Raw genomic sequence first — 12919 nt, 5'->3', positions numbered from 1 at the left:
AAATACTAATTACATTAACACTCCTACTCATAACAGCTTTCAAAACACAAGAAATGACTGTTGAAAATATTCAGACAATGGAGAAACACATAAAGTAAAAAATGAGTTTATTTATCTACTACTACCTCTCCAAGGCCCTACATCCACTTTCCAGGGGAGACCCCAGGAAAACACTGCAGTGTGTACTACTTGGGTCCTGGCCCTCAAAATATTATGGGTAGAGGGCATAAATATGTTTATTAAATGGGGTCATACCATATATCATTTGCTTACCCAACAGTAAATCATAGCTATCTTCCCAAGTCAATGCACAAAACCCTAACTTACTCTTTTCAGCTACTTAATACTTCAGAATATGGGTAGATATAATTTATTAATCAACTAAGTAAGCATTTTGCTTACCTCCAATTTTTGGCTATTAAAAATAATCCCAGGGCTGGGGATTTAGCTCAGTGGTTTCGCTGCCTGCTGCGCAAGTGCAAGGACCTGAGTTCGATCCCTGGTACCAAAAAAAAAAAAAAGTCCCATAGTGAGGGCTGGGGATTTAGCTCAGTGGTTCTGGCGCCTTCCTCGAAAGCACAAGGTCCCGAGTTCGATCCCCAGTACCAAAAAAAAAAAAAATCCCATAATGAACACCTTGTCTGAAGGGCATTCAGCACAGGTGTAGCTATTTCTGGGACAGCTTCCAAAAGGAGGATCCACTGAGTCAAAGGTTTTGCACATTTTATAACGTTGATAAGTTTTGCTAAACTGTCCTCCAAGAAGATGTCCCCATTGTACTGTCACTAGCCATCTTCTTTAAAAAAGAATAAAAAATATATTATCATAGAGGGGCATGGTGGTGCATGCTTGTAATCCCAGCACTCTGAGGCTGAGGCAGGAGGACTGCCAAATCTGAGCCCAGCCTGGACAAGTTAGTGACTTCTCCAGACCCTGTCTCAGAATTTTTAAGAAAAAGGAAGATGGAGGTAGTGATATAGCTCAGTGTGAAGGCCCTGGGTTCAATCTCCAGTACCATTAAGTAAATAAATAAACTATGCTATCATGTGAAGAGAACAAATATTTCTATAATGAAAAGTGCCCTTTGTCTTCAAAATAAGATGGGAATCACAACTCCCTTCTTTGCCCTTCTTAGCACTTGAGCCCCTATGCTACCAGCTAAGCTCACTCTCTTGCAATGACCTGGTTTGCATCGAAACTACTTGTCTAGGAAACCCAGCCCTGTCCAGAAGCCAACTCAGTGCAGAGGGGAGGGAAGCAAGACCCAAGGTGCTCCCACCCTCACCCAGCAGTCCTGCCAAGCCCACGCAAACAAAATTGTTCCATACAGTGCTCACATGAAGCTCGATTCTACTGCCATGTTTTAGGCTATAAAGGATTAAAATCTCTTAATCAATAATCATTGGCCTACAGGTAGTTTACATGTTTCATTTTGTTCCTCAATATTATTATGGTGAGGAGCAAGAGCAGATAAAGGTCATGTTGGTAATTAAAGCTATATTGTCGAAATATGCACACCCAAGATATGATTAAATAAGAAAATATTACTCGGTTCAGTATCATCATTAAACTTGCATTAATTTATAAATATTTAAATGTACCATATGATGATCATAAATAATCTGTTTTTGTCAGTTTCTAAAGTAATACAAGCCATAAACCCTTTGAAATATTACTGCAGAAAGATGCAGTCAAGAAAGTATGCAAGCCAGACTTACATTCAAATGCTGTAGTTGTGGCTTCAGGCAAAACCTGGCCTATCACATCCTAAACAAAGAAAGAATAAAGAAACACAATTAGCCATCTTCTTTACTGCTAACATGTGGCAAATCCTAGAGGAAATATGAGAACCTGGGAAAGATTTTTGAAATGTCGCCATAAACTATAAAAACATTAGCTCATAATTACACTTAGCCCAGTAAAGTAAGCCCACAGTTTAAAAATCTATTCCAGGGAGAAAAATTCTTAGAAAAATCTTTAGATCGTACTAACAATTTTTTACTCTCAATTCAACAGTGTATACAACTACACTACTGTGTGTTTACACACACAGACACACACACACAGTATCTCCACAGGAGCTTGTAGAATGTCCTACAGGAGGGTGCAGGGAGAGAAAAGGAGTTTGAGAGTCAGATCACTCTAAGACTGGATCTCAATCAATTGTTAGATGTATGGCTTAGAAAAAAAATCACTTAACCTCTCTGAGCCTCAATCTGATTATCCTCCAAAATGAATCTAGTAATAGAGAAGCAATGTAAAAATTAAATAATGTAATAAACATAACCTTGGGACTTGGCACATTGTAGACAGTCAACAAACGTAGTTTCTGATACTCAGTAAGTCACATGGTGCCTTGGGCTCAGAGGTAGGAATTCAATACTCAAAATCTCCATGATGATGAAAACACAAATGCATAAAGTTACATTTCATACAGTTCTTGTCAACCTTTACTCTTAAGCAATGGAAAACATATTTAATGACACCAAAATAGAAGTTAATGTAGCTTACAAAAAAATTCAAAAAGTGTATATGATCTGATATCAATGTATAAATAAATCTACAAAGTTGAAAGCAATCAAAAATTCTGGTCTATAGTGACAGTTTAAGTGAAGAGGCACAGAATGGCAAAGGCCTGGGAAATGTGACCCTCGTTATGCCCAGGCCCAACCAAATGGCCTGCAAACCTCATTTCTCTCTGGGGGCTGGGCCACAACTGGCACCAGGCAGCAGGCTGACAAAGCCGCTCACTTGCTGGCAGTATTGCTCAGCAGGGACCCAACAGCCCTTCCAAGCAGGGCACTTAGCAGAGAGGAGCTGCAACTCCTCTTCTAAAGGCAATTCTTCAGAAGCTTCTGCTGCAGTGGCATTTGCATAACAGTCTTGCCTCTACAGTGCTTTTTTTCCCCCCCAGAAACAAATCTGTGCATATAAAATTGATCAGAGAACTACCCCGAGCAGCCCTTACTCATTAGACTCTGGTCTTAATTAATGGAGGAAACATTGACTTTTTGAGTACATATCTGCAAAAGATTTGGGGGTTAGAAAATGCTTTCTACACACTGATAGGAGAAAGGATTTATTAACGAGAAACTGTAGGTAAGAATAAAGTCGATGAGCAGAAGAGTCACACATGAGGGTACAGACTCTGAAGCCCACCTTCCAGGGCTGGAAGCTGGCTCTGCCTCTCACTAGTGGAGCAAAGGAACCGCTCTGTGCCTCAGTTTCTTTATGTAAAAAATGAGATCACAACTGTTCCTGCCTTGTAGTCATAGTGTGTTGATATTCGTAAAAGGCTTCGCACAATGTCCAGTACATGGCAAGTGCCATATTAGTGTGTGTTAAATACACAAATCACCGATTATTACAAAGCTCACAGTAAAACCTTCAAAGTCACTCAACAGTCAGTGGAGAATGATAGTAATTGCTCACTTGCATCCTTCTGCAGTAGTTACTGAAGACTCTTTCTAGCCAGTACAGGAAGAAATGGGGGGGGGGGATGCTCTATCCCAGTCCTCCCCATCTAGGTTCTCACTGGTTACTTACTTCCAGGGAACTCTGATCACTGCCAACCAATCTTGAGATGTGAACTGTACTCTGCAGAATTAGCAAACTAACTTAGGATCCTTCCTGCTCATGAAGAGCAGATCCTTTCAAACATTAAATTTCTAAGAGCCCTGCTGGGTAACAACAGCATGGTTTGCCCACCAATATAATCTGATGTGGGGGAAAAAGCAAACAACTGAGACAATCAAGTGAACACAACTGTCCACCTTATTTCTTTAAAGAAATAAAATGGGACTATCATAACAACAAAAGGGTAAAAAGTCTGAAAATTAGTATCTACTAGTCATTTTTAAGCATGGTACATTTAATGATTTTATGTACATTTTCCAGTTAAATTTTAAGGACTTATTCTGAACTTATTTCCAAGTGATCTTCTCTTACTCTCACCAAGGTAACATTTTACCTCACCTAACAAAGTTTCAAAACTTAAATTTACATATCCTGATGGTGATCATTTCTTCTTTCCCTCTTCTTCCTTTCAGTAAATCAGATAAATAGCTGACAGACCAAAAACCTAACTGAGCATCTACAACATGCCAGGAGCCTTTTAAGTATACTACAGAAAACTTTAGGAAGATTATAATCTGGTCATAAAGATAAAGACTAACAATATAAAACATTTCCAGGACGATAAGAGCCAACTAAAGACATAAATACCAAATCGTGGTTGCTAACTGACCAGGAAGAGAACAAAATCAGAGGTTCGTTTTACACAAAAATTTCACAGATGTGGGGAAACCAGAACTGGGACTTAGAGATAGGATACAAAGAGCAGAGTGGAAAGGGTTGGGTATTCTCTCCCACCATACCTAATACAACCCAATCTGCAAAGGTTTCCCAGATCTCCAGGAAAGAAGAGAAACAGAAAGCTGAAAAAGGGACACAACAGCCACTCCCAATGTTCTGTCCTTGAAGACCAGGTAGGGCTCTTTCACACGACAGTCAGTCCCCAAGGCGTCAGACAAAAGACAAGGCCTCAGAGGGCCGAGACCTGCCCAGTGTCCCCAGCTCCTTGGTGAGGCAATGCCTGGAACCCTCAACTGAGGGTCAGAGACAATTACTGTGACGGAGTGACACACATTTAGAGTGAAACTCTAAATGGCTTTACCAAGGCACTTTCTCCCTCCAGGATTTCATGCTTCCTGGTAAAAACTGGAATGGGAGCTGGGTGTGGTAGTGCATGTCTATGATCCCTGCACTCTGGGAGGCTGAAGCAGGAAGATTCCAAGTTTAAGCCCAGCCTGGGCAATTTAGCTTCTTAGCCAGACCTTGTCTCAACATACAAAATAAAAAAGGACTGGGAATGTGGCTCGGTGCAAAGGCCCTGGGAGTTAGAGAGGGGTCGATTAGAGGAAGGGGATGCTTCCAGGTTTCTTGTGGCTTTAAAGTTTAAGGTTCCAAGCCAGAGATGCTGACATTCTGTCAGTTTCACCCTTTCTTGATGAAGAGATGAGGTGAAGTGGGAGAGAAGATTGGGGATCTAGGCTTGCATACTGCCAAGCCACACAGGAGACAGCACAGCACCCAGAGTCACAGGCCCTCCCTGGCCTCGCCTAAGCGGACGTGTGTGGACACCCTGCTCTCTGAGCTCTGCTTGTGGGCCATTGCCACAATGTCTCCTTTAGGCCAGTCAGCCTGGAGCCAGGAACAACTTGAAGGCGCTCAAAAAGCAGAAGACCAAGGCTCTACCCTTGCGGGGTTGAGGCAACACTTCCTGAGCACTTACTATGTGCTAGATTGCCCTGAGCGCTCTACAGGAATCCGCTGCAGCAGTCCTCAGAACACTAAGGAGCTATTTTTATGTCCCTCCATCTTTTTCTAAAACAGATGGAGAAACAAATAAGACACTGTCCAAATGGTAGAACTTCCAACTCAAACTCAGGCAGTCTGGCTCCAGGCTTCTGGGGAAATTGGGCAGAGGGAAGGTGGTACCAGGGATTGAACTCAAGGCCTTGCATGCTAGATAAGCACTCTACCACTGAGCTACATCTGCGTTATTTTGAGACAGGTCCTTGCTAAGTTGCTAAGCTGCCCAGCTAGGCTTGAACTTGCCATCCTCCTGCCTCAGCCTCCCAGAGTGCTGGGATTATAGGCATGCACCACCACGCCTGACTCCCAGCCCTTTTTATTTTGAGACAGTCTCACAAAATTGCCCAGCTGGCTTCAAGCTTGCAATCCTGCTGCTTCAGCCTCCCACGTAGCTGGATTTAAAGATGTGCAACACTGGGCTTAGCTAGTTTGTGATTTTAAACACTATACTGATCTACTTCAAATAATGCTTTCTATTTTTGCAAATGAATAAAGTGAGAGAAAGTTCACCTTCCTCATCATAAACACAATCTCAGTCTCCATAAATCTTTGAGGCAGGTATCAACATCCCTATTTTACAAATAAGGAAACTGAGGCTCAGAAAGGTAGAGTGACTTACCTAGTTAGCAGATCAACTGGCACTGAAACCCAAATTTCTTTAGTCAAAACCTGGTACTCTGTGCACAGAACTATAATGCAAGCATCTTATTTTAAGCTCCTCATTAAACAAATACTTTGGGTTCCTACGAGGCAGCAGAAACAGAGAGGAAGCAGAAATCTTCTGCAGAAGCTTACCTTCCAGGGGTATAGATGGACAAATAATCATGACCGAATGTGTGCTCTGCTGGGGTGTGCACCCGAGGCTACAGAACACAGAGGTGGCCACATAACTCACACTAATATGGAGGACAAGGCCGGGGATTTAGCTCAGTGGCACCGTGCCTGCCTGGCAAGTGCAAGGTCCTGAGTTCAATCCCGGGTACCAGAAAAAACACAGAGGACAACTGAAGCCTGGCTTGGAAGGAGAGGTCAGCTGAAGAAAAGGCCAGAGCAGGGACAGCCTGGGCACTGGGGAGAACTGACAGTAATTCCACCTACCTGGAGCACAGGGTGCTCAGAGGGGTGTGGTAAGAGGAAGCTGGGTGCCCCGCAGGTCAGAGCCAATCAAAATAGACCCAGAAGACCATGACAAGGAGTCTGGGCCAACCAAGAAAATCTGTGTACATCAGAGTATGGAGAACTTGGGATGCAGAGAGAACGGTACTCACTGCATGAGACTGGAACCTGCTGGCTCAGTACAGCCTCCGAAAATCTGCATGGCTTGGGTGGTCAGTAACATCCAGAACCCAAAATGAACTTATAGGAATCAAATTTTTATCCAAGACAATAAAAAAATCACAAATTTTCTTTCCAAGGACCTGCCACTCTGGCCCCTCCTATCTGGTGGGTAAGTTCTGCTGTATGTCTGCCTCTTCCAATGAGCCTCTTCGATTCAGTATATAAAATGGACACAATGCAACCTGTATACGTCAGACTAAGACTAGAAAGATATGAAATAGTTGCAGCATGAGGAAAAAAAATACTAAAAAAACCCCAGTCCTTTCACCTCACCTCAGTAATTCCCTGAAAAAACAAAACAAAAAAAGGTACATGAGCCAAACAGGGCCTACAGGGTTATACTCAGCTCTAATGTTTCATAATTTCATTGGCAATATATTCTCAGTGTCCTAAAGGTAATACACTATCAATTCTAAGATGGATATTTTCCAGGGCCGGGGATTTAGCTCAATGGCGCCAAGCCTGCCTCACAAGCGCAAGGTCCTGAGTTCCCTGGAACCAAAAAAAAAACCAAGATGCCTATTTTCTCTCCACTTTAACATCTCTGAAATTGGGCTGTTTTTGTCAGTTTAACAGACGGCCTTTTTCCTTTCTTAGTGGTAGTTAAGATTTTTGTCTACAACTAAGGACAATTAGGTATGCTTACATATTGTAAGTTAAAGTTGCCCTGGTTTCCCTTTCCCAGCAGGCCACCAAGTTCATAGAACTCAGAAGAAAAGACATGTCTGGAATGTGGCCAGGGACATTCCTCCATCACTTGGGAAAACTCTCCTCTAAATTCAGCTTTTAATATCCCGATTGGTGGGAATGTGTGTCCCTGTCCAGGCTGTGAGCTTGCTGAGGGCAGAGGTTCAATCTGATTCATTTAATTTCCAAGGACCCTGAAGATCTGCCGGTTTCAGTGGATGCAAATGATAAATGCTGTGGCTGAAAAGAAAAAGGAAAAAATCTGCCCCCAGGGAGGCCATCAATGGCCACCACCAGTAGCTTAGGCCACCAGTAGTGAAGGAACTGGCCACCCAATATCCTGAGTCCCCCTCCCTGGGATTAGCACACTGAGATTACCACTCACCAGCACATCTCTGAAGAGTAACTGAGGCCCGGAGTGCACTGTCCAGTCTACCGCGCCACTATTTGGAATCTTGATGCGAATCACCAGCACCTGGTTCTCCATGGCACAGTAGGGGCCAAAGGCCAGCCACAGCATTACAGGTTAAAGGGGCTCACATCCTGTCCCCTGGGTAGGAGGGGCTCCAAGAGGAGACAAGAGGAGCAGAGGGTGAAAACGGGACGCGAGAGTGAGGGATGCCCAGGAAGGGGCCGGCAGGCATAAGCCAGGCCCAGGCTCTGTGGGATTGGATGGTGTTCCCCAGGGAGGGTGCGCTGGAGACTGGCACGGGCCAGGAGGGACCAGAGGTCTGGAGGTTGTGGAGTTAGGAAAAAGGGCAAACGGAATCGTGACGCTCTGGGCAGTCAGTGTGGGTGTGAGGAGACTGCCGAGCAAGGACCCGACTGGGGGACACACACAGGCAGGTGTCCGCCCCTCCGTAGTGGCCGAGGGGAGGGTCCCGGACCTGACGGGACTCAGTCCAGGACTATTAGGAAGGAGCCCTGGGGATGCCGGACCCTAAGAAAGCTGAGGGGGACCCAGGGCGGAGGGTCAGGGAGTCGGTCCTCTGCCCTCCGAGAACCAGAGGGCGCGGCGAGTAGGTGCTCAGCCCCCGCTACCCGAAGCCGCGCGACCCGGCTGCGGCGGCGGCGGCGGCGGCGGCGGCGAGAAGACGAGGAAAGGTGGCGGCGGGCGCACTGTTACCCCGGAACCAAAACGCGCCGGCGCCGGAACCCCGGGAGCCGACGTGTGGGACCCGCCTCCTGTGGCGCCATGTTGGAAGAGGGCAGCTCCCGGGCGGACCGCCCCGCCAGAAGCTTGCGGAGCGTTGCTCCTATGCGATCGCCAGACCCTCCTTGTACAGGGAGGTGATGACCCTTTCTTGACGCTTGTTAAAGGCTAAGAGGTGAAAACATCTAACAACGAAGGACGAAACTGATCTAGGGCTAGAGTCTGCCGAAAGCCAGTTTAAGGCTTAAAATTGCGTATCGCTTGACTTCACAGAAGCCCCCCAAAAGGGACAACGACTCTCTTTTAACCCCACTTTGTCCAGCTGTGCTGATTTGTGCCTCAAATCAACAGCAGCAAGACAAGAGCTAAAATAATTGAAAGGTTCCCCCCTTATTCCAAGTCACAGGTCGGAGGATCATCATTTGTCTTGCACATTAGCAGAACGCACAAGAATTTTTTAGTGAGGTCCCCTAAGAGTGCCCTAAAATACGAAACAGCTCCCCCCGTCCTCCCAGAGTCAAAAGCAATAGTAAAGAAACTCAGTAAGGAGTTTAACTACTTGGGAACAGCTGCAGAAATGACATCATAATCTCTTACTCAACCGTTGCAAAAAATCAGGTCTGGACCATATATTTTCAAAATTGCAGTTGCTCACGCAATCGGTGCTATCAGGGCGATTGCTGTAAACCTTGGTTATTTTTAAATGCCTTGTTACTTCAGATCGTAAAATGCATAATCCCGTCGATATATGGTGCCCATACAGAATTTGTTTACAAATGGCAGCATGTAGCTTCAGCCTTCCTCTTTTTGTAATTAAAGTGCATATCGGCTTTACTTTGGGAGTTTGAATTTTGCATAAACTCTGGGGAATAGTGAGTGTCTCTTTCTTCTCGAATAGATAAGTCTATTAATGTGAGAAAGCAAAAAATCTAAATGTTGATCATTTTTAGTATAATATCAATTTTTTCTGCATAATTTATACTGCCTAAATTTCGTTTATATTTAATTTGAAAGGCCATAGCAGGAGATAAATTATCGCCTTTTAGTTACTGTAACTTAATAGCTTAGGTAGAAATTCATTTAGTCAGATCCTCTAGGTATTCTAGGAATCCCCCTTTCCACCTGCACTTCAGGCCTCTGAAAAACTGTTCACCCAAGGTCCCGATGTACTTTTTATTGAAAGTTCATTTCCCATTATTTGAGAAAATAGGCCACAAAACTAGAGATTTTCTATGAACCTATGATTTGTTTAAATATCCTTTTTATTCATAGTACTATAGGGAAAACTAACTCCATTTGCCAAATTTGCATACATATTCTGAAGCTTTTCTAACACAAATGGCAAACTATAGTTCTTTCCCAATATTTGCAATCAATATAATCACATTTCAGTTAGCCTTCATAGAGTAAAAAAATCTTACCTTGAACAAGGATATTCCAGAAATCTCTTAACTCTTATTGTAAGAGACATCATAGTCACAGATAATACTAGACAATTTCATAATGATCTTAAGTGATAAAATATCATTTTATCTCTTTACCACATAGAATAAGCTCTATTATCTAAATTTAAGGTATATTTAATATTCAGCATTGAAATTGTATGTAATCTTAAAACTTTTGCACATGGTACATTTTTTTCTTTCTTTTTTGATAATGGATGTAAGCCAGGTAGGCACTTAGGCACTGGCTGAGGTACTTTGGTAGCCATAAAGCAGACAGTAGTAAGAAATCTGTCCTCACTTGTATTTTTCCTATTGAAGAGCAGTTATAATTTGTTTTGTTTGTTTTTTGGTACCGGGGATTGAACTTGGGTCCTTGCGCTTGCAAGGCAGGTGGTAGAACCACTGAGCTAAATCCCTGGCCCGATGTGCTAAAGACTTAATCCCTAACCTGTGGCATTATTAAGAGATGAGGCCTAGTGAGAAAAAATTATCTTACTGGGAGTGTGACCTTGAAGGGGATATTGGGACCCCCATCCCTTCCTCTCTCTTGCTTCCCATCTGCCATAAGGGGAGCAGGTTTCCTCTGCCATGTACTCACCACCATGATGTTCTGCCTCACCTCAGGCCTAAAATCAGTGCCACCATGGACTGAAACCATGAGCCAAAATGAACTTTTCCTCCTTGTAATTTGTTTATCTCAGGTATTTTGTTTCAATGCTGGAAAGCTAACACCAGGGACTCAGAAACGTAATGGAAAATCCCTCCCTTCATAAAATGATATTCTGATGGGAGAGACAGACAAATGAGTAAAATACACTTTCCATAGTGGTGCTAGGAGAAAAGTGACCCCAGAGGGGAACATAAAAACAAGTGTGGTGACAATAAAGAGTGTGAAAATTCCCCCATATTGACTCCTGTCTGCTGGTAAATTTAATGAAAAGAGACACTTCTGTAAAGCGCTTGGTTTTAAATTTTTTTAAATTGTGATAAAATACACATAACATCAAATGTACCATCCTCACCGTTTTAAAAAGTATGAAGTTCAGTAGTGTTCAGTATGTTCACATTGGTGTAAAACCAATCTTTATAACTTTTTCACCTTTCAAAACTGAAAAAACGGGCTGGGGATTTGGCTCAGTGGTTCTGTCACCTGCCTCTCAAGTGCAAGGACCTGAGTTCAATCCCTGGTACCAAAAAAAAAACAAAACTGAAAAAACTTTCAGTCCCTGACATTTCTTTCTATTTCTATGAGTTTAACTAATCTAAATACATCATACAAGTAGAATCATGCAATATTTGTCTTTTTGTGTCTGGCTTATTTTATTTACAATAGTATCTTCAGTGTGCATCCACATTGTAACGTGTCAGAAGTTCCTTCCTTTTCAAAAGTAAAATAAGACAACCAAATATATACATGGAATTGTGTTTATCCATTCATCCATTGGTAGACATTGGGATTGCTTCCACTTTTGCCTGTTATAAATAATGCTACTATATGAACATATGTGTAAGAATCCTATTCCAGGATTAAGGGTGTAGTGTAGTGGTGGAAGGTGTCTTAACATTTTCAAAGACCTTGGTTTGATCTCCAGTACCAAAAGAAAACAAAATAAAACAAACCAGACCCTATTTTGCTTTCAATTCTTCTGGATATTCCATTAGTCTGTTTTTCATTACTATAATGAAATTCCTTAGCCAGGCTAACTTTACAAAGAAGAGGTTTCTTTAGCTTACAGTAGTTTGGGGAGGTTTAAAGACATTTAGCTGGCATCAGCTTGGTTCTGGTAAGGATCTCATGGCGGGGAAGTGTCACAATAGAGGGCTCGTGTGTGGGAGGAAGAGATTACTGCTCAATACAGGAAGCCAGAGAGACTGGGGCCCACATCCCCTTCTAGGGGCAACTCCCCAGTAACCTATAGACCTCCAGTGAGGCCCGACTCTTAAAACTCCACCACTTCCCAATACTGCTTCCCTTGGTGCAAGTCTTCAACACATAAACTTTTGGGAAGAATGCATTTATATCCAAACCATAGCAGGTATAAGCAGATATATTCCCAGAAGTAGAATTGCTGTATCATATTTTCTGTTTAATTTTTTGAGGAACCACCATAACATTTTTATTTTTTATTTTTTGGTACTGGGGATTGAACTCGGGTCCTTGTGCTTGTGAGGCATGAGCTAAATCTCCGGCCCTACCATAACATTTTTGACAGTAGCTGTAAGATTTTAAATTCCCATCCAAAGAGCCTAAGTGTTCTAGTGTCTCCACATCTTCACTAATACTTGTTATTTTTTGGTTTTGCTTTTTGTGGCCAAATTATTGGGTGTGAGGTGATATTCATTGTGGTATTGGTTTGTATTTAATAATTTCCAACATTCAGCATCTTTTCATATGCTTGTTGTCCATTTGTATATATTCTTTTGGGAAATATCTTTTCAAGCCTTTCACTGATTTTTAAATCATTTTTGGTAGTGTTGTTTCAAAACAATTTTTTAATGAGGAAAATTACATTTTCGTACTATAAATTCTGAGCGGTTTTCTTTCATCTCTTATTATCTTGCTCTCCATCTTGAATCTTTAGCCCATAATCTGAGCCCTCCAGGACTGGGAATTTAGCTCAGTGGTTTTGCCGCCTGCTGCGCAAGCTCAAGGACCCGAGTTCAATCCCCGGTACCAAAAAAAAAAAAAAAAATCTGAGCCCTCCCATCACTGTTGCTACTACCTCAGTCCAAAGTGTTCTTTCCTCATCTTCTGTTTTCACCCTTGCTTCTCCTGTAAATATTCTGCTCTCAACCTCGTTGTCAGAGTGAGATCAGGTCACTTGTTTGGTTAAGACTCTCCAGGTGGCTGCCTATCTTATGCAGAGTAAATGCCAGAGTCTTCTCATTGGCCTACAAAACTTTACACATTCTGCCACCA

The 12919-nt window shown here is 42.8% G+C and overlaps 1 protein-coding gene across 9 annotated transcripts in view; it reads right to left on the bottom strand.

The window, feature by feature from the left end:
- Map2k5 (mitogen-activated protein kinase kinase 5) overlaps positions 1-8525 on the bottom strand; it is a 258240-nt gene extending 249715 nt beyond the window's left edge. For 8 of the 9 annotated variants that reach the window (XM_004855593.4, XM_021237014.2, XM_004855594.4 and 5 more), the window contains exons 1-2: positions 7787-8525; positions 1719-1767 (exon numbers count right to left, since the gene is read on the bottom strand). In XM_004855593.4, the coding sequence (XP_004855650.1) occupies positions 1719-1767; positions 7787-7921 (184 nt within the window). In that variant the 5' untranslated portion in view covers positions 7922-8525. Of the gene's footprint in view, positions 1-1718; positions 1769-7786 lie in introns of those variants that run through there. The other variant, XM_021237018.2, reaches the window with a different exon arrangement.
- Between the last annotated feature and the right edge of the window lie 4394 nt (positions 8526-12919).

The sequence above is a fragment of the Heterocephalus glaber genome, unplaced genomic scaffold (genome assembly GCF_053883595.1).
Source record: "Heterocephalus glaber isolate CG9 unplaced genomic scaffold, H.glaber_assembly_v1.0 deba00001689, whole genome shotgun sequence".
Taxonomy (NCBI): Eukaryota; Metazoa; Chordata; class Mammalia; order Rodentia; family Bathyergidae; genus Heterocephalus; species Heterocephalus glaber.
This window is presented reverse-complemented; position numbering and strand designations above follow the sequence as displayed.